General features: G+C 41.2%; 1 protein-coding gene across 3 annotated transcripts in view; it reads right to left on the reverse strand.

The window, feature by feature from the left end:
• LOC141994562 (interleukin-1 receptor type 1-like) overlaps positions 1 to 27,006 on the reverse strand; it is an 82,234-nt gene that overhangs the window by 15,015 nt on the left and 40,213 nt on the right. For all 3 annotated transcript variants that reach the window (XM_074964809.1, XM_074964803.1, XM_074964818.1), the window contains 7 exons: positions 25,309 to 25,392; positions 22,131 to 22,197; positions 18,816 to 19,047; positions 14,449 to 14,638; positions 11,419 to 11,593; positions 6,695 to 6,760; positions 1,770 to 1,890 (listed from right to left, as the gene is read on the reverse strand). In XM_074964809.1, coding sequence (XP_074820910.1) covers positions 1,770 to 1,890; positions 6,695 to 6,760; positions 11,419 to 11,593; positions 14,449 to 14,638; positions 18,816 to 19,047; positions 22,131 to 22,191 — 845 coding nt within the window. In that variant the 5' untranslated portion in view covers positions 22,192 to 22,197; positions 25,309 to 25,392. The remainder of the gene's footprint in view (positions 1 to 1,769; positions 1,891 to 6,694; positions 6,761 to 11,418; positions 11,594 to 14,448; positions 14,639 to 18,815; positions 19,048 to 22,130; positions 22,198 to 25,308; positions 25,393 to 27,006) is intronic.

The following is a 27,006-nucleotide window of genomic DNA, read 5'->3' on the forward strand; positions in this document are numbered from 1 at the left end:
TTGGGAAGACTCCTACTAATTAACAGGACCAGCAACAGTTGGCAAATCATTCAAGCTTACACAAAGCTGACTACAGAGTCTGTTTATAGAAAGAAAAAAAAGTCAGCTAATATAGCCCATGCTAACAGTGTGGCTCTGTCCTCTAGTGATTAGCCCATGTACAGAGGTTTCTGAATTTGCTGCTGCTGTTGAACTATGGAAACTGGCTTTTCAGTTCAAGGGTTAAAGCTTATACTTTTAGATCATAGAGGTCTCTGTTTCAATCCCAGTTATCACCTCCTCCAGAGGCACAGTGTTATATGTGCAGCAGAAAAGTACATCTGTACTTGAGCTCAGCCCCAAGTGCCTATCAGGAGCTCATCCTTCAAAAGGGTGTAAGGAGGAAGCAATAAAGAGAAACAGGTAAGACAGGATTAGGACAAGAAATAGAAGAGAAAGAATCAGGCCAAAATTTTCACACTGTAGTGCCTGAAATTAGACACCTAAAGTGTTTTTTGGAGATTCCCAGGTATCCAACAGCTCCAGCTGACTTCAAGGGAAGCTGCAGGTATTCAACACCTCTGAAAATTAGGTTACCGAGAATCTATATTTTTAGGCACCCAAGCTGAAAAGTTTTGCTTAGGTCAAAACTAACAATAATTAACTTACTCCTGGTGCCTGTTAGTTATGTGGGACACTAAGGTTTAGAGGTAAGCAGGGAATGTTAGTTATTTTTGTAGCCTGTGAGACTATAATACAACAAAAATCACTCACCCTATAAATCTAAAGGAAGAAAGTAAAACTAAAATTAAAGAATTTTCCTGAGGAGCAGGTTGGCATTTAATATTCTCAAAAATAAAGTGAAATAAATAAATAAATAAAACAAAACAAAAAAGGTGAATGTGTCAATCTTCTCTAAACAAGAAAATGTTTTATGAAGCTTCAACTTGATTCAGTGGCAGATATTATGTAATTTGTGAACCTGGCGACCGCATACATGCAGGCAGAGCAGCCAATCTTAAAAGAACTCAAGGAAACACCTATTTTATGTATAATGAATTGTTCCCATACTGGCAAATTGGGGCTGGTTTTCCACTGGGGCTGGTTGAGAGCAGCCTTTAATCTATGGATGAAAAGTGCTAAATATTATCATGCTATTATGAATTTCCAAAATCTAGATAAGCTGGCCTCAATAAATTACTTACAGAAAAAACAGGTAATTATTAAATGCATGGCAAATTTGTTGAACATGAAGTACTTTCAGTGGTCTGTTGGCATTCATTAGGGAAGACTGAAAAAAGTGGGTTTGTTTAGTCTGGAGAAGAGAAGACTGAGAGGGGACATAACAGTTTTCAAATATATAAAAGGTTGTTACAATGAGGAAGGAGAAAAATTGTTCTCATTAACCTCTGAGGAGAGGACAAGAAGCAATGGGCTTAAATTGCAGCAAGGGAGGCTTAGGTTGGACATTAGGAAAAACTTCTGAACTGTCAGGGTAGTTAAGCACTTGAATAAATTGCCTAGGGAGGTTGTGGAATCTACATCATTGGAGATTTTTAAGAGCAGGTTAGACAAACACTTAACAGGGATGGTCTAGAAGATAATACTTAGTCCTGCCATGAGTACAGCAGACTGGACTAGATGACCTCTTGAGGTCCCTTCCTGTTCTACGATTCTATGATTAGACACTATTTTGTCCAACAGTTACTTTTATGGATGATTCACACCAAATAATTTTAAAATATTTTAGCATTCAATCCACATGCAATTTGATTTGTAAGAATACTTACTCATAGAATTGTTCTTTGTAGGTATCATCAAAGATATTAACATCCGTATCATTGACTTGCCAGTATGCATTCAAAGTACTTATGCTACTGGATATATTACAGTCCATCAGGACATGAGATCCTACAAAACATTTAAATGTGACAATTAAAAATCGTGTACCATAAGCAAGCAGGCTCATATGATTATGTAAATAGTTTGGGAAAGGACAGTTACTTAGATTACAGCAACTGTGGTTCTTAGAGGTGTGTTGTTCATGTGTGTTGCACTTTTGGTGCACACACTCCTACCTGCTTGAGACCAGAGTCTTTTGGCCAGCAATGTCCATTGGGGCTGTGCATACATTCTGAGTGGCCTAGTGCTCCTCTACTGAGGGCATAAAAGGGGGTGTGGGGCCAACTGCCACTCAATTCCTTTGCCTCTGCAGAATCCAGATGTTACAGAACTATACAGTAGCAGGAAAGAGGGCAGGTCATGGAATACATATGGACAGTGCATCTCAAAGAACTCCAGTTATTATAAGGTAAGCAATTCTTTTTTGAGTGCTTGTCCATAAGTATTCCCTGTTGGTGACTCACAAGCAGTAAGTAACCTGATGGAAACAGGTAGATGCTCAGAGTATGCTTAAACGAAGACTGCAGTACAGCTCTGCCAAAAGCCGCATCAGATCTCAATGCTTCTACCACGAAATATTGTTTGGTAAAAGTATGGCTTGAACTCCAAGTAGCTGAAATGGATACGCTTAGCACAGAAGCCGCAGAAGCTGTTCAAGTGCACTGGAGCAAGCTCTAATCTGAGTTGGGGATCTCAACTAGCTAATTCATAACAGCTCTTACTACATCACAAAACCCACTTGGAAAGCCTCTGGGCTGATAGAACTTTTCTCTCAGAAAATATAGAAATGTAAAGAATAAATAGTCATGGGGAAATCCTGAAGGATTTGGTTCTTTGTAAGTAAAAGGGTCCTGCAAACCTCTAAGGCGTGCAGCCTAGCTTCCCCTGGATTAGTATGTCATTTCTAAATGAACATTGGCATATTAATCAGTTGGTTTAAAGGAAAGCCCATAAATCCTTTCGGTAAGAACTTGGGATGGGGTTTAAGTGAAAATTTATCCCTCTGGTGTCTGCCATATATGTTTACCAGATTCCAGGAGAGCATCATTAATGGGAAGTGCCAACTGACCAGGCATAGAGAATCTCCAAACATTTGGGAGGATTTTGTACCTCTTCTACAAGTTTCTTGGGAGAATCAGCTATATGTGTGGACAGATCTTGAAAGCTCTTGTTGACATACAGATGAGATGGTCTAGAGGGGACTACCACCTCATCCAAGGTCAGGAGAGTATAGCCTCAGAAATTGGCTGATCCTCAGCTTGACGGTGATCTTCCTCAGAAAACTCCTCACGGGGCTCAAATTCATAGGTTGCAAGCCTAGGTTCCTGAGAACATATAGGGGAGGAGGTTCTCATTCTAGCAGGTGGCACGGAGGTGTGATGTCTTGGGAGGTGAATACCCCAGGGGTTCGAATAGAACCATGTTGGAACACTGTATGGAAATGGGGCAGGGGAGCACAAAGAAGGGTACCAGGACATATGCCTACTCCACATCACATTTGAGACCTTCACATAACTAAAACCTCCTTAATTCCTTCTCAGAGTCACAATACCATAAGAAGGGACCCTTGGAGAACAAGTATGGGAACGTGTTGAGAGTCAAAAGATGAAAACAAGCACTCCAGATTATTTTTTTGGTTGCGGGGGGCGTGTAGCAGGGGAAGGTGGAGGGGAGCATTCCTGGAGTCAGAATGCTAAAATTTGCACAGTAATTCTAGAGGCCATCAGCACTGGGGAGATAATCTGGGCCAATGAGGCCTTGAGCATCAGTACCATGACCAGTGGAGAGCAGAGGAGACTTTGATTCCTCTAAAAGCTGGAGATCCCTCAATACTACATATTTTCTTAGTATCGACAGGGACGGTGTTACAAACCTGAGTGCAAGAGAAGAGAGTATCAGGGTTGATGGTAAGGACATGCCCAGTACTGACACACTTGATGCTGAAGAGAGTAGCATCAAGAAGAGCAGTACCAATGAGGCGGATACCATCACAGACGCATCGAAGCACTCAGTGTTGAGGTAACTCCCAATGCTGTGGCCTCTGTCCCGGAGGCAGTTAACTTTGATTCCCAAGATCGTGCCAGAGCCATAGTGCCACGCTGCCTTAGAGATGCTGTGGTACCCAGATTGGGCAATGGAGTCTCTTTAGAATGGGAGAAGTGAGGTGACTTAAGGCTTCTTACTGAGGATGCCCATTGGGGGATCGGGTCTACTTTCCCCACAGAAGTGATGCTCCTTTTTGTCTGATGACTTTGTTTAAAGTCCTAACGGAATGCAAAGCATGAATGGTCTTAGAAGATGGAGCCTGGGAGCTAGAGGATCCAAACTCACAGGAGCACTTCTGGAATGCCGGAGGGTGGGGGGGAAGAGGGAGAGGAGGTCTGCCCTGCCCAGACTGAGACTGCTCCATGCAGCCAGCCTCAACAAATATTTCAAGACACGACCCCCCAAACCTTTAAGGTCCTTTTAGAAAAGACCTTGCACACCAAGCATGTGTCAGGGATACGGGCTTTCCCATATAGAAGAGATGAGGTATCTGGTACGCCTGTCATCAATCACAATTGCTGCCTTACAGGAGGGGCAACAGATTCACATAGATTCCAACACTGCGTGATTTTGTGGGGGGAGAACCACTAAATCCTGGGGCCAAGAATAAAATCCCAATCTGAGAAAAAACAAAATATGGAAGGAAAAATTTCCAAATACCAATAAAAAATATCTAAAGTGGTGGTTCTCAACCAGAGATACATGTACCCTTGGGGCTACGCAGAGGTCTTCCGGGGGTACCTCAAGTCATCTAGATATTTGCCTAGTTTTACAACAGGCTACATAAAAAGCACTAGCAAGATCAGTAGAAATTAAAATATCATACAATGACTCATTTGTACTGCTCTATATGCTATGCACTGGAATGTAAGCGCAATATTTATATTCCGATTTTTTTATTATATGGTAAAAATGAGAAAGTACACAATTTATCACTAATAGTGTGCTGTGACACTTTTGTATTTTTATGTCTGATTTTGTAAACAAGTAGTTTTTAAGTGAGGTGGAACTGCTTTGAGCAGGGGGTTGGACTAGATGACCTCCTGAGGTCCCTTCCAACCCTGATATTCTATGATTCTATGAACTTGGGGCACGCAAGACAAACCAGACATCTGAAAGGGGTACAGTAGTCTGGAAAGGTTGAGAGCCACTGATCTAAAGTTTGCCAGCAGGCAACCACCCTAACCAACACTAATCTACATACAATTAACTGTAGCAATTACGAAAAAAGATGCTTCAAGATGTAGACACTGAGGAGCTCCATCTCCCAGCCACAGGTGGGGAGAAGGAACTGAGTGGCAGTTGGGCCCAGTCCACCCTCTATGACCTCAGTACAGTAACACAAGGACACTAAGAGTATGTCTACCCAGCAAAGAAAAACCCGCAACTGGCCTGTGCCAGCCAACTCAGGCTTGCGGGGCTTGGGCTGTGGGGCTGTTTCACTGCTGTATAGATTTCCAGGCTTGGGATGAAGCCTGAGCTCTGGGACCCTCCCACCTCGCAGGGTCCTAGATCCCGGGCTCCAGCCCAAGCGTCTACAAGGCAGTGAAACAGCCACATAGTCCAAGCTCCGCAGCCCGAGCCAGCTGGCACAGGCCAGCTGCAGGTGTCTAGTTGGTATGTGGACATACCCTAAATGTACATACACTTCCTCCCAATGGGCATTGCTGGCCAAAAGATACTGATCCTGAGCACGAGGTGCAAATGTGCCCCAAGAGCAAAATACATATGGGCAAGCAGTCAAAGCAGAATTGTCATCTGGCTTTTAGAAATCCTCAACTCCTCGGGTAAGATCCTGGCCCTACTGAAATCAATTAGAGTTTCCATTTACTTCAATAGAGCCAGGATTCCAGGCTGGTTTTGCCAGGCTGTTATTATGATCTGGGAGGGGTTACAACTACTTTGGAGGACAGGATTAGAATTCAAAATTATCTTGACAAACTGGACAAACGGTCTGAAATAAATAGGATGAAATTCAGTGAGGACATGCAAAGTACTACACTTAGGAAGGAATAAATCAATTACACAAATACAAAATGGGAAATTATTGCATAGAAAGGAATACTCAGAAAAGGATCTTGGGATTATGGAGGATCACAAACTAAATGAGAGTCAGCAATGTACTACTGTTGCAAAAAAAAAAAAAAAAGGCAAACATCATTCTGGGATGTATTAGCAGGAGTTTTGTAAGTAAGACATGAGAAGTAATTCTTCTACTCTACTCAGCACTGATACGGCCTTAACTGGAGTACTGTGTCCAGTTCTGGGCACTACATTTCGGGAAAGATGTGGACAAATTGGAGAAAGTCCAGAGAACAAAAACGATTAAAGGTCTAGAAAACCTCTGAGGAAAGATTGAAAAAATTAGGTTTGTTTAGTTTGGAGAAGAGATGGAGGAGAGACATGATAATAAACTTCAAGTACATAAAAAGTTGTTATAAAAAACAGGAGAATGATAAATTGTTCTCCTTATCCACTATGGACAAGACAAGTAGTAAACCTCCTTAAATTGCAAGGGAGATTTAGGATAGGCATTAGGACAAACTTCCTAACTGTAAAGGTAGTTAAGCACTGGAACAAGATACCTAGAGAGGTTGTGGAATCTCTATCACTGGAGATATTTACGAACAGGTTAGACAAACGTCTGTCAGGGGATGATCTAGATAATACTTAGTCTTGCCTCAGCACCGGGACTAGTTGTCCTATCGAGGTCCCGTCCAGTCCTACAATTCTATGATTAGTGATTTGTTAGAAGACAATTACTTACCAAGTTCTACTTCAATCGAATGGTTTTTTGGATAAATAAACTCTGGTGGTGTCCTCTTTGGGCCCTCTAAAAAAATTTTTAAAAAAAGATGTTAACAACCAATGGTGATTACCCTTACTACAACAACTGCTATGCTACTGGTTTTACAGTGGTTCTGTTTTATGGGTAGTTGACAATGAAGTCACCAAGTACTGAATATTAATGCACATAAAGGTCATTTCAAACTTTCCAATATCTGTAATAATAGATTTATTGTTATTTAGTTAAAGGATTTCACTCTAGGATCAAACAAAGCATAAGTTTCACCTTATCTGTAAAATGCAAAAATTTTCAGATTTATAGGAATAAAGCTATAGGAAGCCTAATACCAAAACAAATTCTCATGATACATACAAGGGTGGGAAGAAAAAGGGGGAAGGAGAGGGTATTTCATTGACCTCTTGGATGTTCACCACAAACCTATGTTTCATGTATGTTTTATCTATTCAGTAAAATAATGTCTGGACCGGAGCTTCGAGTGCATAGTAATCAGGAATTGTATTGTTTTGTATGCTTTATCAATCACGGTCAGTCTTCAGCAACTAATAGCTGTCCTCTCACCACAGGTAAAATCCTATTCTATTTAGGCTCTTATAGAATACCAACCAATGTTATGCAAGTATATAAACCTGGGGTCGGCAACCTTTCAGAAGTGGTGTGCCGAGTCTTCATTTATTCACTCTAATTTAAGGTTTCGCATGCCAGTAATACATTTTAACGTTTTTAGAAGTTCTCTTTCTTGAAGTCTACATTATAACACTAAACTATTGTTGTATTAAAGTAAATAAGGTTTTTAAAATGTTTAAGAAGCTTTATTTAAAATTAAATTAAAATGCAGAGCTCCCCAGACCGGTGGCCAGGACCCGGGCAGTGTGAGTGCCACTGAAAATCTGCTCACGTGCCACCTTTGGCCCACGTGCCATAGGTTGCCTACCCCTGATCTAAATCAAGTAGGTCACCAAATCAAAAATCTTGAAGATGGACGTTTCATCTCAAGCAGCCTTTTTTTGGAAGAATGGTTATCTTCACGGTGGTTCTTGTAGTGTCAGTCAGCATTTGACACCACAACATTATATACACATATGCAGCAGCCATGATACTAGCGGTGAATTCGGGTCTCAGGATGGTCAGGCAGCAAGCCTGACTTTCCCTTAGATGCACACAAGCACGTCTGACAATACCAAAGCTAGTGCTGATTCTAAGGCAGTTTCCCCATTTTAGTATTTTAGGTTTGCTGGAGGCTCAAGGTTTGAAACTAATTTTTTATTGCAAAAGGACTAAAGTAGCTGGCAGTGATTTTGTTGTAGTCAGCTATTTTATGTCCCGGCCACATCTCCCTCTCCACCAGTAGTGGTTCTAGCCGATTCCTGAGAGCAAGCCGATCACCCAAGCCATAAGGATTAGTTTCCCAGCAGGTTTGCTTTCATGGTCTTCTCTCACTCTCGCACACACAAAACACACAGCCTGATTGTGTGTGTGTGTGTGTTTGGTTTTATGCATAAAACTCCTTTGTGGGCATTCCACTACACAAGTCTCTGCATAATAACCATCAGTTCCCCCAAACCCATCAATTTTTAATCCCTGACACCCAGACACTTAATTTCCTTTCCCCTTATCAATTCTTCTTTAGATGTCATGCTCTCCTTCTCAGCAACAGCTGGTGCTGCTGCTCACAGTGGCTGAGATTCCCTCCTTTTCTCCAACAGCCTCACAGAGGGAGAGGGGAGGAACTAAATTAGAGTGAGCAAGAGATTAGCAGGGTAAGATGATGTTCTCAAGTCAAATCTGCTCCCACTACCTATTGGGAACCTGTCAAATGCCAAAGATGTCAGCAGGAAGCTGCAAGATGGGGCTTGAACGCCAGAACACCTCTAGCCAAAAGCCAGATGATGGGCAGATCTGCTTCCCAAACAACTATGTTTCCGAATGGCACACTGAGCCCTGAATCCTGCAGGCAGGCACTAGAGCTGGTCAGAAGTTTTTTGACAAACTGTTTATGAATCAAAAAAATGCTGATTTATCAAAACTGAAACTGTTTGTGAAATGGTCACTTTAGAATCTCCTGACTTGAAAAACAAATTCAGAAAGTTGCCAGAGTGTTTTGTTTATACATTTTTAAAATGAAAACTTCCAGTTTTTTTAGTTCAAAACTACTTGGTTTCAAATTTTAAGCTAATTAGACTAGAAGGTTAAGGTGAAAAGGCTGAAATGGAAAAAAAGTTTTGATTGACCCAAACAAAAGAAAATTCAGGGTTTTTTGGTTCACAATTATTGGAGATTTTCAAGGTATCAAAAAAAAAAATCAGGCAAAACTTTTGAACACCAAGAGTATTTGCCAGTTGGGAGAACTGTTTCCTGCCCAGCTCTAGGTGCCTGATCCTTCTCTTTGCAAATCAAAAAAAAAAAAAAAGTCCTAAACCCATCTTGCCTATCTCTCCCACATCTCTGCTGCTGTATTTCCCATCCAAGTCCTTCTGAATCAATATTCTGTCCCTTTTCCTATCTCCCTGCCCACATAAACCAGAAAGTTTGGAAGCCACTACAAGAAATCACTTGTGCTCCTAGTGCAAGACAGAGATAAGGTCTCAAATGTTTTAGGAGTTACATTGAGATTTGTACATTATATTTTAAATGTATAATACTTCCTTCCACATGTCTCAGGAGGCCTGTAAATTCACATACATACAAATGTGTCTCTTCTCAGAGATATACAAAGCCCAGTATTCTGCCCTAAAGGTCAACAAAACCCAGGCTCTGTCTGATCAGCTGAAGGAGCTAATCCTAGAGTCAATAATACTCCAATGGAAGTATCCCAAATTAAGCTAGGAGTTTGGTTGAATGCTAAACTGACTTCAAATGCTGTGGCAAACCACAGGGATAGGAGTATCCCTGATATCAAGTACCCAAAAGCAAATAGGGAACAAGTGAATTGTTAAAGAACTGGTAGAGCAGGGGTGGCCAACCTGTGGCTCTGGAGCCACATGCAGCTCTTCAGAAGTTAACATGCGGCTCCTTGTTTAGACACCGACTCCAGGGCTGGAGCTACAGGTGCCAACTTTCCAATGTGCCGGGGGATGCTCACTGCTCAACCCCTGGCTCTGCCACAGGCCCTGCCCTCACTCCACCCCTTCCCGCCCCCTCCCCTGAGCCTGTTATGCCCTCGCCCCTCCCCTCTTCACCCAGAGTCTCCTGCACGCCAGGAAACAACTGATCAGGAGGTGCGGGAAGGGAGAGGGAGGCGCTAATTGGGACGCACTGAGAGCAGGGACTGGGGGAGAGCTAATGTGGGGCTGCTGACGTATTACTGTGCCTCTTTGGCAATGTACATTGGTAAATTCTGGCTCCTTCTCCAGCTCAGGTTGGCCACCCCGGTGGTAGAACGTATTCCTATTGCCTACCACCACCAACGCAGGCAGGCAAACGTTTTGTGCCTGCCATAATCTTCAAGTGGGTCTTGTGTGCTCCCAAACAAGCCACACTGTGGTCCATAAATCGAAGAGGCATAGATTAGTGCAATAAGGACTGGCTTTGAAAAAGGAGAACAAAAATGATGAGCCAGATGCAGAGGAAAGAGGTGCTGTTGGCCACCAACTTCATTCAAGATTCTAGAAGTAGTTGCTGACCCAGAAGCGTTCCTAGCTCAGCAAATACAGGTTTTGTGCAACTTTAAACTGGAATTCCCCCTCCTGATTATGGATTACTTTTGGTTTTTGTGTCTTTTCGGGTGAGCACTTTGCAATAATACAGGCTGTCACAGCCAAAAAGACAAAATGCCCTAAACTGTTTCCAGTTCTGCACAGACACACTCTTGATTTTTCGTTTTAAGCAGAATTGATTGATTGATAATCTTGCCAAAGGCAATTTCCTCTTATTGTTTGCAGTCAGGACTCTCCTGTGCTCTCACTGGGGCAGTGAATCTGTTTTATACGGCCCTCTGAAGAGGCCAATGGACCCAAGTGAATTCTTGAAGTGTAAAAATACTATGCAGATAGTGGCCTATTCTTGCCGAATATTGATCATCTTTTTTCCTCAACTATTTACACAGCGGTAATAACAAGTGACAGTTCCCTATACTACCATCATCATTACAGGTCACCTCTTTCACAGCTGTGTATTGAGACACTGAAACACATCCACAATTATGTAGCATTGGCCTTCAGTAAAATAAAATACTGCAGTACCAACAAAATTATTTTGGAAGCATACTGGCAAGAGTAACAAGTCATGCACTTTAAGCCCTGGATATCATTTGCTCTGTTATGCCAAGTACATTGAGAGTTTGGATTCTGGTAGTTTAAATTTCATCAATAGCTTAGCGGAAACTAGTGTCACATGGTCTCTCACCCTTTCCTCACAAAGAAACGGATCTCAAGTCCAGGGTTTTTTCAACTGCGGGTGGTAGACCTTTTTCCACAATGGGATTGCAAGCCTTAATTTGATCCAAAATACAAGTAGGGTAAAAAGTAATTGTTCCAACACAAAATTCTACTGTAGTTTATTTCTAACATTCTGGGGAAGAACATTTTAGAAAAGTTTCAATGCTTTTAAATTTTACAAACCAGCTGCACTTTTTGAAGGTGAAAGATTAGAAGTACTGTGGCATGCCAAAAACTAGCTCTATTAACGCTAAACTTTAACACAGGAGAGCCACAGATACAAAAAAAATAAAAATCAGAACATATTACCTTCAACGTCTGCATAAATGGTTCGTGAAACATTATGTTGTATTCCCATATAAGTATATGTTGTCTGGCACGTGTAGTTTCCTTTGTCATGCATAGTTACATTACTAATCGTAAGATAGATGTCACCCTTTCGAGAGAGAAACCTCTTGTCCTGCAGTAATCCAGGCTTACATTCCTAAAGAAAGCAAAAATAGCTGTGATTTAGGAGTACTAATAAAATATTGATTATTAAAGCATTTGCACACAAAAAGTGTTATTTGAACCATGTAAGATACAGCTCCCTGCCCAAGGTGTATATACTACCAAATATTCTCTGAATATGGGAAAGTAGTTGTCAAGTTTAATATGAATTTTTAATAACTGCCAATTTAAGGTACAGAGCTTTGGTACTGAAACACTAACAATACGTCAGTCTATTTTAAGAGACACTATCAAGACCGAAAGTGAAATGTTTTGTTAGAGGATTTGTTGGGTTTTTTTAAAATAAATAAAATGGGAGTAATATTCAAAAAACAGAAGTAATTTTGAATTGAAAAAAGTCAAGACATTTCATTCTGAAAAAGTCAAAATGCAGGGTTTTTCCCTAGCTGACACAATTCAGTGAACTCAACACAAAAATGTTTCAGTTGACCCATGTGTTTTTCAAAAAAAATGTTAGTCCAAAATTTTTTTAGCCAGCTCTAGTTGGGACATCTATCCAGATATTTAACCTTTACAGCATATATTGGTGCTGTTTCTTAGCTGGATGGCATAGTCATTTAACTAAACTGCAGGAGCTAAGTGCTTTCTTCCTACAATAAGAGACCACGACTAGAACTCATTTCTTCTTCATGGCAGTGAATAACGAGGCCCTTGACTCAATGGATTTTATTTTTTGTTTTTATTCTGGAAGAGATTATGTTTTCAAGCATCTAAACAGATTTTGCATTATGTTCTCTTCTGATTAAAACACCGTTTTAGAAGTTTTCCAATGAAACTTCTAAGAATAGTCTCTCATGGTACTCTAAGGAAATGGGTAAGAGGGAGACTTAGTCAGGAGGCACATTGCATGGCTGAATCATCATTTTGGTCTTGATATTAAACGTACTGTATATTCTTTAAGTGATGGATTACTTTAATTTCCTACAGAGTGCAGCAAGGAGGTGTTTCTAGGAGTATTAATTTAAACTCCAATTTTTAAAGCACTGTAGGTATTCCCCCCCCCCAACCTAATCACGGTGCATGCAGAAAGATGCAATTTCTCCATTAACTAGACCCCCCAAAACCATTTAAGACTTTGAAGATCAACAATTTGAATTGTACCTAGAAGCGAATAGAAAGTCAGTGCAGTTTATGAAGCCCAGGGGTGAAAGTAAGTTGAGTGACTTATTGGAATGCTGGGGCCAGCTCTGACCCCCAGAAGAGGTGGGGCTGAGGGGGAGGTCAGAGCCAGCCCCAGCCCACCCTGTAAGGTAAGGGTCCCCCCTTCTCCTCCTCCCCTCCCCCCCCCCCCACTAACCGGGTTAGCAGCAGCAGCCTGGGGCTCCGGGGGCTATTTAAAGGGCCCAGGACTCCCCTGCTTCTACTGCCCCGGTCCTTTAATTAGCCGCCGGAGCCCCAAGGAAGCAGCGGGGCTTCAGTGGCTATTTAAAGGACTGGGGCAGCAGAGGCAGCTGGAGCCCTGGCCCTTTAAATAGCCCCCGGAGCCCCCACTACCCCAGGGCTCTGGGGGCTATTTAAAGGGCCTGCGGCTCCCCTGCTTCTATTGCCCCAGTCCTTTAAACAGCCCCCAGAGCCCTGGAGTAGCAGCGGCGGGCTCCGGCAGCTATTTAAAGGGCTGGGGCAGTAGAAGCAGGGGAGCCCCAAGCTCTTTAAATTGCCCCCTGGGGAAGCTGGGCTGCGCCAGTACAGTGCACCAGCTCTTGCCGGTACGCCATACCGGCTTACTTTCACCTCTGATGAAGCTCCAATATAGCACGCTTCTTAAAGCCAACCTCACTAAATAAGCGGACTACCGCATTGTGACAGCTGTAGCTTTTAGTTGATTTTCACGAGTAAATCTCTTGTACAGCGCATTATTACAATCCAGTTTGGTGACAAATGCATAGATCACTGGTGATCTATATTGGAGTTGTACGTCACCACAATCAGTGTGCTAATATGCATATGAAAAAAAAAAGTTTGGCCACTAATGTCTAAACCTACAAAAGCACTCCTAACACTGTATGCTCACCTATCATCAATGAGGCTGAATCCCTACTTCCACCCTCCCCCGCAAGGCATTCATACATGAAGATGCCACTTCTCTAGATGCTTCCTCAGGAAATCATCACCACCTCCATCTTGCCTAGATTGAGTTTCAGCCAGTTTGCTCTCATCCTAGGCTCCATCAGACACACAAGCACTTGGGCTTCTGGGTTTTGACCTTTATACAGAAGGCCAGCTGTTCCCCTAGATAATTTAGCTTGCTTTGGGACCAGAATCTCATGTGGCCTAAAATGACAGATACTTTCCTGTTACTGGAGCAGAAGATTTAACAGCTTTGATGAGCTTTATTTTCTTTGAAGCTGAAGCTGCACTAGCAATGTAAAGTGCCAGATTTATTTAATCTTTAGGAGACAAAGCACGTCCAAGAGGTTTTTAAGAACTGTAAGCTACAAAAGAAAAGTGATCCAATTGCATGATTAAAAGTGTAATGTGTTCATCTACTTCATATTTTTAACCAATTACACATCAAAGTAACATATAGCAAGATCACTCTCACATTTTTAATGCTGAAATATTATGGACTATCTTACAATATAAGTATAGATCAGAATCTTTTAGAATATGCTTTGGAAAAATAGAGGGGTTGGGTTTTTTAAATGTAAATGTAAGCACATTCTTATTGTGTTTCCTATAATATTCCAATAGATTTGGCAAGTTAGGTACCCATTCACGTTACACAGAAAAAAAATCTTGTCTTTCTCCATTACCATGCACAGTTAGCTTACTAGAAGCGTTAAATTATATGATAGGGAACGTTACAGTAAAAATACATATACACAGTACCTTATACCACTGTATTTCAGGTGCAGTATTATTTTCATCATTAAAATATTCCAGATCAGGACATGTAATCTTTCCACCAATTGATGTAAACACTTTTTGTTTATATATAGTTTCTCCATTAAAACATAAGCCATCATTGTTCTTGAAAACATTTAGATGTATATATTCTTTGTCAGGGCTGTCAGAATTCCTGTAATGAAAACAGCAACAAACTGGACCATTACTAGTACTTCCCATGTCCACAATAATGCAAGTCAGGCTCTAGATCCCTGACTGGAAAGGCAGAAATGAGACTCCAACCAGAGGTCAAGATTTTCAAAAATGAGTAAAGTTGGGCTCCTAAATCCAGATTTAAAAAGGTATCCATTTCTGAAAATCTTGGCCAGAGTCTACACCATTGCTGATCAGTGTTAAAGGTTTTGTGAAGTGACTGATCCCTTTCCCCAACTCATCTAGAGTCACTAAATAGTCTGAAAAATAATTAAAAGGAGAGAAACATGATCAAAGACAATTTTTACATTATCAGGCTAAAATTTCTTTTTTTATAGTTTAGTTTTTAGTATTTCCATGAGTTTGAAAACAAAGTGAAATTGGAAGGAAAGAGGTTAAACTTGGTCATTGCAAAGGCTGGGTCACTTAAAGAGTAAAAATAAAAACTATTTCAACTCAAGTGGGTGGTTAGTAATCTCAGAGCTAAAAATCCTTAAATTTACAGTTCATGAACAGTGGCCTGTTTAACTCTCAGCAGAAGAGAGAAACTGCTTTTGAATCCAGTTAAATTACATGCTTAAAGTATGGATCTCAAGGTGAAGCAATTTTAAATTAGGGAGTTGTGAAGATCCTGATACAGATATCACCAACTTGGGTGGAGCCCCAAGGGAGATGTAAGATGACTACTGCAGATCACAAACCTAAACAAGTGGAAGATCAGTGTTGTTTGATGCTTGTTGGCTCTTAGTTTCTAGACTCTATGCTTGTCAGAGTTAAAGTTCTAGAGGATCTCTCAAAAGGAAGGGGTTGTAAGTTTTAAAAAAGTTATATCACTCTCCTTTTGTTTGCAAATTCAATGTGTTGAAAGTTGGACAGGTTTAAAACAGAGGCTTCAGAAATATGTCGGATGCCCAATAGGTGGGGCCCTACCAAATTCACAGCCATGGAAAACGTGTCACACAGACAGCTGGTCTCCCACTGTCAAAGCTGGTCTTTTATGTGCTTTTACCCTATACTATACAGATTTCATGGGGAAAACCAGCATTCTCAGATTGGGGGTCCTGATCCAAAAGGGAGTTTCGGGGGGTCACAAGGTTATTTTAGGGGTGTCATGGTATTGCCACCCTTACTCCTGCGCTGACTTCAGAGCTGGGCAGGCGGAGAGCAGCAGCTGTTGGCCACGTGCCCAGCTCTGAAGGCAGCGCCCTGCCGGCCGCAGTGCAGAAGTAAGGGTAGCAATACCATGCCATGCCACCCTTACTTCTTTGCTGTTGCCTTCAGAACTGGGCAGCCAGAGAATGGCGGCTGCTGACTGAGGGCCCAGCTCGGCAAGCAGCAGCGCAGAAGTCAGGGTGGCAATACCCTACCATGTCATCCTTCCTTCTGCGCTGCTGCTGCTGCTGGCAGCGGTTCTGCCTTCAGAGATGGGCTCCTGGCCAGCAGCCCGCTGCTCTCCAGTTGCTCAGCTCTCAAGGCAGCACCACCACGAGCAGCTGCGCAGAAGTAACTGCAACCCCCCCATACAATAACCTTGCAACCCTCAACCCCACACACAACTCCTTTTTGGGTCAGGACCCTATGTTGGATCATACTAAAGAAGTTCTGTATTAAAATCACAAATGAGTTTGATTCCCCATAGTTTAAATTCCAGGGTATTACTAATTAAGAGGTCTCTTGGTTTTTGGTACGGTTTCTCTCCCTCTCTGTGTGAAACTTGCAAGCTGCTAATTGTGTTAGTACATTCTAAGACAGAGTCTGTTCTCAAAGCAATTCTTTGTAACAACAGAAACAGCACCCAGAGACTCCCCGCCCTTTTGTTGTATTCATCTTGCTTTGTTAACAATTGTGATTAAAATAGAGATAGAGGATGAATGTGGATGGATGCTTGGTGTGGATAATAACTGAATGTTCAGGGAGGTGCCAACCTAAGAATGCAGTGTCCATCGGCTGAAGGCGGCGTCAAGTGGAAATAACCAGAGGACCCTCAGAGGGCAGACGGGAATCCACCCAACAGTCTCAAGAATGGGAGAACCAAAGAACAAGATAACATCTGACAGCACGGAGCCGTCAGGAATGTGCCATCTGCTGATTGATTCAGCAACAGCATGATGAAGCAATTCCCATAGACTGGCATAGGAAGAAATTCCTATAAAAATGGACTCCAGAAAGTGAGAACTTTGGGGTCTGATTCTGCAAACCAACTTCCAGGAGCATCAGATGAGCATCTGACAAAGCCCTGCTCCCTCCTCATGTCCAGGCCACCTGGCCAGTGGCTTGGCATGAGCAACTCTAAGGCTGGTAACTATGATAAAAGCCTTTCAGAACCTGTGTGTGAATAAATATGAGATTGAATGGAATGTTATAGCTATAACTAACTGCTTACTATGATAACAACCTTGCAGAACCTGTGTATGTGTGTGTATGAATGAATGTGTGAATAAATATGAAATTGAATGGAATGTTATAGCTATAACTAACTGCTTACTATGATTCTTTCTGTATTCACAATAAATGTGGTATTTTGCCTTTTTCCCCTTAATAAGATCCTGCTGGTTTTTATTTTATTGGTATAACACCTACACTTACACCACTCTGAAATTTCAGATTCAAATAGCTGAAATCATGAAATTTATGATTTTTAAAATCCTATGACTCTGAAACTGACCAAAATCGACCGGAAATTTGGTAGGGCCCTACCAACAGGGAAAATACACTTTAAAAAAAAAATGTTCAAGATAAGGTTTGGGTTATATCACTGCTATGCAATCAGGACCCATCTATATATTTTTCTTCCCACAGAATGGGGAAAAATAAGAGGTGCCTAACAGACTCTTGCCAAAACTCAAAATTGAGTATTTAGAAACTGGGCAAGCCCAACTCCTAATTGAGTTAAAATTATGCTGGATTGCTTGACAGGATGTGTAAGCGTTGCACTCCCTCTCACCCCAATGCTTGCCAATTTTTGACAAGTTGCCACTTCAAAGGTTAATGGGATATATAGCCTAGGTCAGGGGCATAAATCAGAAGTTCAAGCTCTGAGCATGCTCAGTGCTATTTACCCCTGTAAGTAATGCCTCCAGACTATGTCATTCCATTCGCAATTCAAACCTGGTGATCCTAATTCACATCCCTGTGACACAGATGTTATATTACTGCAGTGCACTCTGGATTGGGCTACTTGAAAAGCTTATGTTGATGATAGCCAGTGTGCAATGAAAACATCAGGGTGAAAAGGAGAATTTCTGCCCACACACTGCTGTGCTTTTTGGAAAAAAATCCTGTTGGTGCAGAATGAATATTAGGCTTTATTTCGAATATATAAAATCCTAATGTAGGCAGAGCCCTGTGAACAAAACTGAGCTTCTGTCACCCTATGAAGTAAGGAGAAGTGGGATTTTTAAAGGAAGATGAAAAGAATTGCTTTACTTCCTTCTTTGCCTCTACACTCCTGGCTCTCTCGTTTAGGATGAAAGATATTCCAATCATCATCATCATCATCATCATCTATCTGGCCTCTTAAAAAAACCGAAAAGCCTAAAGAGTATTTGGCAAAGCAGACTGCATAACATGGTGCCTTGATTTTCAGTAAGTTGTACTTCTTTTACTGTTAGTATTTTAATTCATACTTTAAAATCGTGTTTAGCGAGACATGTAAAGCTATCACAGATAAGTATTATTTTTAAAACGTGACTGGGCTAAATTCACCTCATGCCCACATTTCTCAGTTTCCTGATTAACTGAATCAAACCAAGAAAGTAAAACCGTTTTCTTGTCTGTCAGAAACGGACTATAAAATTAAATATGAAGTGATCCATTAACTCCAATAAAGTTAAAAAGCATTCTTACAAATATACACTTCCAAAAAAAATTCAATTAGTTAATAGTTCTAAAGGACTTTGATGAAAAACATTATACAAGCATAAAGTATAATTTTAAGCCAAGTTCTACTAGCATGGAAGAAACTCAGATATATCAGTATAAGTATCAAACACAGAGCTGAAAAGCTAACTGCTTCCATACAAATATGTAAAAGAAAAAAAGTCTCTATACACTAGATTAACACCAAAAATACATTTTTGTACTTTGTGTGAGATCTTTTTTCCCTTTTGTAGAACAATTTTGCATCTAAAAACATTTCTAAAAATACAGACCCTTACCTTTCGTTACATTCATAAAGTCCTGAATCTTCTAAAGTTGCAGGAATAAACCAAAGCAAGTTATCTCGCTGATGGATTCTGGAATGTGTCTCTGTAGTTATTGGTGTATCACTACCATTTCTATACCAAGTCAAATTGTAGTCAGAGTGAAGTGCTGGACTTTTAGCTATTTGACAACGGATAGCAATAGGCTCTCCTACAAGTACGAAATGACTAGACAGCTTGCTTTGTTCTTTAAAAAAAAAAAAAATTAGAAATTATCAAAATTGTTTGCTTTTTTTGTTACTTTTTCCTTAATTTTACTGGCAGAGGTAACTTAAATTATTCAGTTACAAAGATACAAGACTGATGAATAACTATTTATATTATTGTTTGCATTTGTTTAGCACCTTCCATTTGAGGACTTCAAAACATTTACAAGCTTTAAGTCACACAGTACTCTTTAAATAGGTGTTCAAACAACAGATATATTTAACTCCAGTAGCCTCAATATAAAGAGTGGTATATAAAGATATGTCAAATTCATTGACCTTCATGATCTTCAGGATATAATTTTCCTGTTCTTACTATTTAAAGACAAGCAGCGAATTTTATTCCTCATACAAGATACTAGATTGGCAATATAGAAATTGTCACAAGTACAGTACAGTACAGGCAATGGCCATGCAAGTTTCCCCCACAGTGCTCTGGACAATGTGACTCAATTCTGACCTGGTGGGACAAATCCAGGCTGGAGAGGACATTTCAGTGCTGGTTTCTGGCGCTGGAGAACATGATAGGCAAGAAACTTGATGAAGATCTGAATCTGCAGCATGTAACATGACCATGTGAGGTCAGTAGCAAGTCAACAATTCAGACCATGTAGTCTTTGGTTTTAGCATATATCCTGTGACCAATCCTGAAAGTTGCCATCTCTCCCCCACACTTCCAGATTTTAATTTAATTTGGCAAACGTTGCTTGAGCATTACACTATATGACATGCCAAGCATAAGTAGGACTTCAATAATTATGACTGTGTAACAAGTTAAGACAAGACAAGAAGTCCTTAAACGAAAGGGCAGGGACTGCAAGCACTCAGCCCGCAATGGAAGACAGAACACAGATCTGCATACCCAAAGCCAGAGATCTGCATACCTAACATTTTTAAGAGGTCAGTTTAACCACAGCCATATAAACAGAGCAGGTCAGTTGGCCACAGAACCGGTTTCGCATTTTTTCTTACTTTTGTAACACTGAGTGTCCAAAATACTTGATAAAAATTGAGCCTTACTGAAAAATTTCTAAATCCATGATATACTGAATTGCTGTACAAATCCAGAGTTGAATTTTTAAAGAGGAAACCCACAGCCATATTTTACTGCATAGAACCTTAAAATTAAAATTTTCCACTTACCAGTTTAGTCCTCCTTTCTCCCCCCCCCCCCCGCCCACGCTGCCATGCAGCTTGCCAAATAATTTAAAATATATTTGCTAGTTTTCTATGGAGTACAAATCAATTTGGATCTGTTCAAGATTGCTCTTGTTAAGAGGGGAGAAGAATGTTATTGCTCTATGCAATCCTAATTTCTATTAAGGGACTTAAATATAAAGAATTTTAAATCAGTACACATGTAAACTGGGAGTTACATACACAGTTTCAGGACCAGACTAACATTATGCCCTCTAAGGCTGCCAGCACTTTAAATGTTACAGTTTACATAGGATTGAAAAGATTTTATTATTATTATTTATCTATAGCTTTCCTGAAATACCTAGAGCAGGGGTGGTCAAAATGTGGCTCACGAGCCATATGCGGCTCTTTTACCATTAAAGTGTAGCTCACAAAGTGCCCCCTCCATGCACTCCCGACCCCATTCTCCACCTACAAGACTGGGGGGTGGGAACCTTGGGACCTCTGCCTTTCAGCAGAGTGGCGAGGCAGGGACTTCTGCCCAGCGGGGAGTGGGAGTCTTGGGACTTCTGTCCTTTGGGGCATACGTTCCAGGGTTTGGGGCTTCAGCCCCACTCCTGCTGAAGCCCCAACTCCCATCAGATACCTCCCGTGGCACTGACGCCCTGAGCCCCAGCAGGTGCGCCCTGGCTCTCGAACTTCTGAAGGCTGTCGAATGCGGCTCGGAGGGTCAGTAAGTTTGGCCACTCCTGGCCGAGAACCATAACACTAGTCATTAGGGGACCCTGTACAACATGTAACCACCTTAGCAATAAAGACACAAAAAGTAAGATCTGGTCACTGCATTATACTATCATGAATTTACAATTTCATAGACAGAAGAAATAGTTAGAAAAGCCACTAACTTATATCCTCACTGCGAATTTTGAATTTCAATTGTTTGCAAAAACAGTTTGTTTTTCAGGAATAGAAGTATACTTTTTTTTTTGCTTATTTTACTGAGATACTGTGCGTACTTGACTTCGCATATTAGCTCCTTCTGGAATTTTTGAGTGTTTTGGATAAATACATGTGAATTAATAAGAAGCGTGAGAATGTTATTGGAGGAGACTGTGAACTAAGTCATTTAATCTCTCAAAGAAAGATGAGCCTTGCTATTCACTAAGCACAATAGTTCTACTTACTGGGACATTATAGATGCTGTAACAGACAAAGAAAACTCTCTTCAGTAACATAGTTCATGCTCCACTCTGCTACAAAGAGATGCTAAACAGGATTTCTATCCTATGTCCTTACAGCTCCATGGCCAATGAGAGACATTCTTCACTGTGACAGAAGTTAAGGAGAGCTGTGACTTCCAAGTGAATATAGAGATAGGATTACAAATTCAGTCTTCAACCCTGCAATCCTAAACCCAAAAAGCAAAACTCTACCTATGACTGGAGCCAGAAATTGCCCGCTAATAGATACACAACGACCACTGTCCAGGACATTCTGAGTAAGCTCAAAAGCACTATCACCTATATGGATGATATCTACCACTGGTGTGCTGAGATATTGCACACCTCAGGTGTGCAGATGCTAGATCATAAACAATGCTGTTATAAAAAGGCCATTTTAATTCTAGAACTAAGTACTTTTAAGAAAGATTAAGATAGCTATTTTTTAAAAATAAGTTTCCCTCTATATTTGTACAGTGTACTTTTTGATACATTTACAAGTCTGTCTGCCCACGCATCATGCGGTCATCATCATCTTTGGTACAATGACACCCTAAAAAGGGCATCCAATCAATACACCCACACCTCTGCTATGGCAGAGTGCAAGACAGCCTTCTCTGCTGTGCTATTACTTAACTCATGTATATACTGAAAATAACTCATTTTAGAAATAATTCAATTATTAATAAACATGTTTGACTTACCAGCATTGAATGAAGAAACAAAAGGAATTATACAGCAAAGGAACCACAATGGAGATATCATGTTTTGCTACAGAGAAAACAAGATATTTCATTAACATGCTAGAAGTGTTCAAAGTGCACTGTAAATTTTATTCTGTACTATACCCACTATACTCACTGATCCTAGAACAAATGCAAAGGCACTAAGAAAAAGAGTATTCATCCCTTTGGGGAGGAGCAGCAAGTGTGCTGACCTAGCACCTTCCTCTGGAAGTTTTAAATCATAGCATTAACAAGTCAACACACAGGGGTGGTTTACACGTTTTACCCATGTACCTATATCAGTAAGGGGTGTGATTCATCTGACAGTTATGCTAGTGAAAACCAAGCATAGACACAGTTATACTGGTATAAAACGGTCATACAGTAACTCCCCACTTAATGTCCTCTCACTTGACGTTCTTTCGATCTTACGTTCCTGCTCAATTACAGAACATGCTCCATTTAAAGTTGTGCAATGCTTCGTTATAACATCGTTTGGCTGCCTGCTTTGTCCACAGCTGGCAACCCCCCCCCCATCACCACCCCGATGCCCCCCCCAGCACCTCTGCCCGCCAGCAGACCCCGCGGATCAACGCCTTCCCCCTCCTCCCCACGGCAATCAACTGGCTTGCGACATTCAGGGGGCAGGAAGGAGGGGGGGAGGAGTGAGGACTTGGCGCGCAAGCTCCCCCTCCCTCCCCTGCCTCCTGAACACCGCAAACCAGCTGATAGCCACGGGCAGGAGGCAGAGGAGAGAGGGGGAAGGCTGCACGCTGAGTCCTCCCTCCTGCCTCCTGAACATCACAAGCCAGCTGACTGCCACAGGCAGGAGGGAGGAGCGAGGATGCAGTGCGCCTTCCCTCTCCCTCCCCTGCCTCCTGCCCGCAGCAATCAGCTGGCTTGCGGTGTTCAGGAGGCAGGGGAGGAAGGGAGAGCCTGCGCGCCGTGTCCTCACTCTTCCCGCCTCCCTCCTGAATGCCACAAGCCAGCTGATTGCCGCAGGCAGGAGGCAGGGAAGGGAGGGGGGAGGAGTGAGGATACAGCATGCGGAGTAAAGGGGGGAGGGGGGGAAGAGCCAGGTTAAGAGAGGGGGCTTGGAGGAAGGGGTGGAGTGGGCGGGCCGAGGGTTGAGCTTGCAGAGTAGGGAAAGCTGCCGTTGCTGCTGCGCACCGTGCTTCTCCTAGCCTACAGCACCTTCAGCCTCCTTGCCTGCCTCATTGTCTGCAGTGCCCGTGGGCTGTGGCGGGGGCACCTCCCAACTACACTACTGTACTGTATGGCAAAAAAATTTCCCTGGAACCTAACCCCCCTATTTACATTCATTCTTTTGGGGCAATTGGATTCACTTAACATCCTTTCACTTAAAAGTCACATTTTTCAGGAACAGAACTAGAACGTTAAGTGAGGAGTTACTGTACCAGTATAGCTTATTTCAGTTCCTTTTTATACGAGTATAACTGCTTCTACAGAGGAGCTTTTTTGGTCTTTTAACTACACCAGTGTAGTTCAAGTGCCAGAACTTTTAAGTGTGGACAAGTCTAGAATTTTCTGTTGGAGGAGGACTCCAGTGCAAATCTGAGATGAAGGAGCTTGTTGCGACATTTGTATCTCATTATTAAGTACTCAGGACTATATATTCAAGAGGTGGCAGACAAGTTATTTTAGGGACTAATCTTGTCTGTGTTTTGGTTGTGTAATTTGCATGTCTGGATTTCCAAAGGAAAGATAGGTAGACTTTCATTGTTCAGTGTTGCAAGTTTCTAACAACAACCTGGCATGTTCTACGCCTTTTTTGCATGTCAAGTCTCATCGGCAATCTTCAAAGATTTCTGGCTATTGCCAGTCTTGTAATTAGTTATGCAATCCTTATATGGAAGCTGATTTTAAAATTATGTAATTTTGTTATACAATGTATGGAGGAATTTTACAGGGTAGATAACAGAAATAAAAAAAGTAGCAAAGGATGCATATATGAAAAAGCAAAAAGCTCCAGACATACTTGGAATATATTAAACATGTCAGTTCAAACTTCAAACAGCTCATATATAAAGTTCTACAGTGCATTGGGAAGAATTAGCTGTTCTTAACATGCATGCTCCAGTTAAATGCTGGAGAAGATGAATACCACAGTTTGTTCATGCATTAGTGTGCATAACCAAGCTCAGCTAATAGAAGGAGCTTCCTCTAAGTTTCTCTGACAAAAAACAATGCTGACCAGCAGATCCCACAGCTCTGAAGGCCTGAATCTTCCTCTTTTCCCACAACTCATAGGCCTGCTTTCTCTAGAATTACTCTCTTCACCCCAAAGCCCTCTTTCAACCCAGTGTCAAGCCCTTTCCCAACCCATCTGCTGTTAACCAGCTTCCAAGTGCCTTGCTCCTTCCCATTATGGCAACCGCCTCCCTTCCAAGTAATAAGGAAATATTGCATCATTTTAGTTAAATTAATCACATTTATTTTACTGTAACTTCCTCCCTAACCATTCTGTTTCTGTCAGAGGGAAACAAACAGCACTATGTGTTCTGCCAGTTTTCCACTTGCCTAGGTCACTGTAGAAGAAGCAGCAGAATTCATCCACCCCCAAGTTCACTCTCTGTTTAGTTAGGGAGGTTTTATGTTCATTTTTGGACTCCACAGTATTTTTTTTAAAGAAATGTTTGTAAAATCTTAATATGTAATCAAAACCAAGCAGCCAACTGCTGGATCTGAGCTGAGCTTTTCTAGTGACAGTCACACAAATAAGTTTTGGGGGAAAAAATAAAAATTTCTGAGCAATGGGAGATAATGCATAGATTCTGAAGGTAGGACAAGAAAAAATTGGTTTAATCTGCAGCAATGGAGATTGAGGATAGATATGAAGAAAAACTGTCTAACTAGAAGGACAATTAACCACTGGAATAGGCTTCCTAGAGAGGCTGTAGAATCCTCCCATCATTGGAGGTTTTTAAAAACAAGTTAAAACACCTGTCAGGGATAGTCTACCTGACCCTGCCTCAGTGCAGAGTGCTGGACTTGATGACCTCTCGAGATCCCTTCCAGCCCTGCATTTCTATGATTCTAGGATTCACTCAAGAGAACTTGAGGGCTCTATTACAGAATTTAACAACTTCCAAATGCGTCCTCCTTTCGGATTTGTTGCTTGAGAAAACATTCATACCTTAGTCTTTATTTAGCTCTCTAATATGTATTTTTCCTGACATATGCCAAGGGGTTGGTCACCATCCTTGAAATTTAGGTTTACCTGAAAAGAGAAACATAAATCTTACAAAAGTGTCAAATGCATCATGCAAACAAGAGCATAACAAATTTCCAAAGGCAAATTTCCAGGGTCATCCTAAGTAAGTCATCAAAGAAATATCTTCAGTACTATAGAGCAAGATACTTTTTCATTTACAGACCTGTGGATAAAACTGGACCAGGTGTTTATGTATAGACATCAAAGAACGCCATCTCTACCTCCACGTTCTTCGTTTTTAAATATGACTACTGAGATACAATTTAGCAAAAAGGTGGCATTATACAAGTGTCAGAGTTAATGCCAACCAAAAGTAGGACGGGGAAGGGGAAAAAACAGCAGATAAGGAACCTCACTGTGAAAGCATACTGTCTGAGAAAGCCACCCCTCCCCACCCTGGAGGATGAAGAACTAGACAATCCAGTGGGATCTATACACAAAAACTGCACCAGGTTAACTTGACATATTTAAATCAAGACAGGATGTCTTCCCGAAAGACATGCTATAGGTCAAGCAGAAATTAGGGGCTTGATGTAGAAGTTATTGGGCAAGATTCTTTGTCTTATGTTTTGCAGGAGGTCAAATGAGATCATAGTTGTTCCTTATGGTCTTAATCTACGAAAATAATTTAGCTCAGTTACCAAATTAAGCTAAATCAATATAAACCAGGAGCAAACTGATTTAAGTTTGTTCACATAGGGGCTTGCACAGGCTTAACAAAAATCAGTTTTAAAAAGGGATTTTATACATACTCATGCAGTTTGTGTGTTTAGGCAAGCCCTTAGCACTTTAAGCTTTCACACCTAGATACTTAGGTCAAAAGCAGCATCAAGAACAGTAAAAAAAAAAAAAAAATCCATGGATGGGGGCACGGGGGAGAGAGAGAGAAAGAATCTGAAAGTCCAGTGGATCCATAAACTCTTGGAAAATTAGGTACACCAGCACCAAAGCTTCCCATTTTAAAAAAAAAAATGTTTTCCAGGTACAAAGATACCTTAAATGTGAACTGATGCAGTTTTGTTTGCAATCAGACAGCAATGTTACTACTAAGGAAGTATCTGTTTTCCCCCTTCACTTCAACAAATTGTTAATTTAAATACCAGACTTGTTGAAATATGATGGATAGATCCAGTCATAATAGGATAAGCTGCATTTCTGATACAGTTAACAATGAAATACCGCAGAAATGTATTTTTACAGTGAAAACAGCTAATTCTGTTTGTGACTATAACAGATAGAGGGAAAGTAACTTTCTTGAAGTTCAAAGTGCTGCAGACGCTGCTGGGATCAGGAAGAGAAGCTTAGAAGGTTTAGAAGATCCAGGAAGGAGGAAGGAAACCCCTAGTTCCTGCAGCTCCCACACTCTTGCAACAACTCACAGTGCCTAGAGATCTTAAATTCAATGAAATGACCCAATGTATGTAACTAAACAAGATTATATTCTGCTGTAATTATAAGAGCATAACACAAAACAAAAACACAAAACGTACTAGAAATAGCATTCCACAAAAACAGCAAGATTTAGATATGCCAATAACTCAATAACTTAATCTGACTGCACTAAAGGTCTTCCATCTAAACCTTGTTCTATTAGGTAGTTCAACAGCAACAATAAGTTTA

This window comes from Natator depressus, chromosome 1 (assembly GCF_965152275.1).
Source record: "Natator depressus isolate rNatDep1 chromosome 1, rNatDep2.hap1, whole genome shotgun sequence".
Lineage (NCBI taxonomy): Eukaryota > Metazoa > Chordata > Testudines > Cheloniidae > Natator > Natator depressus.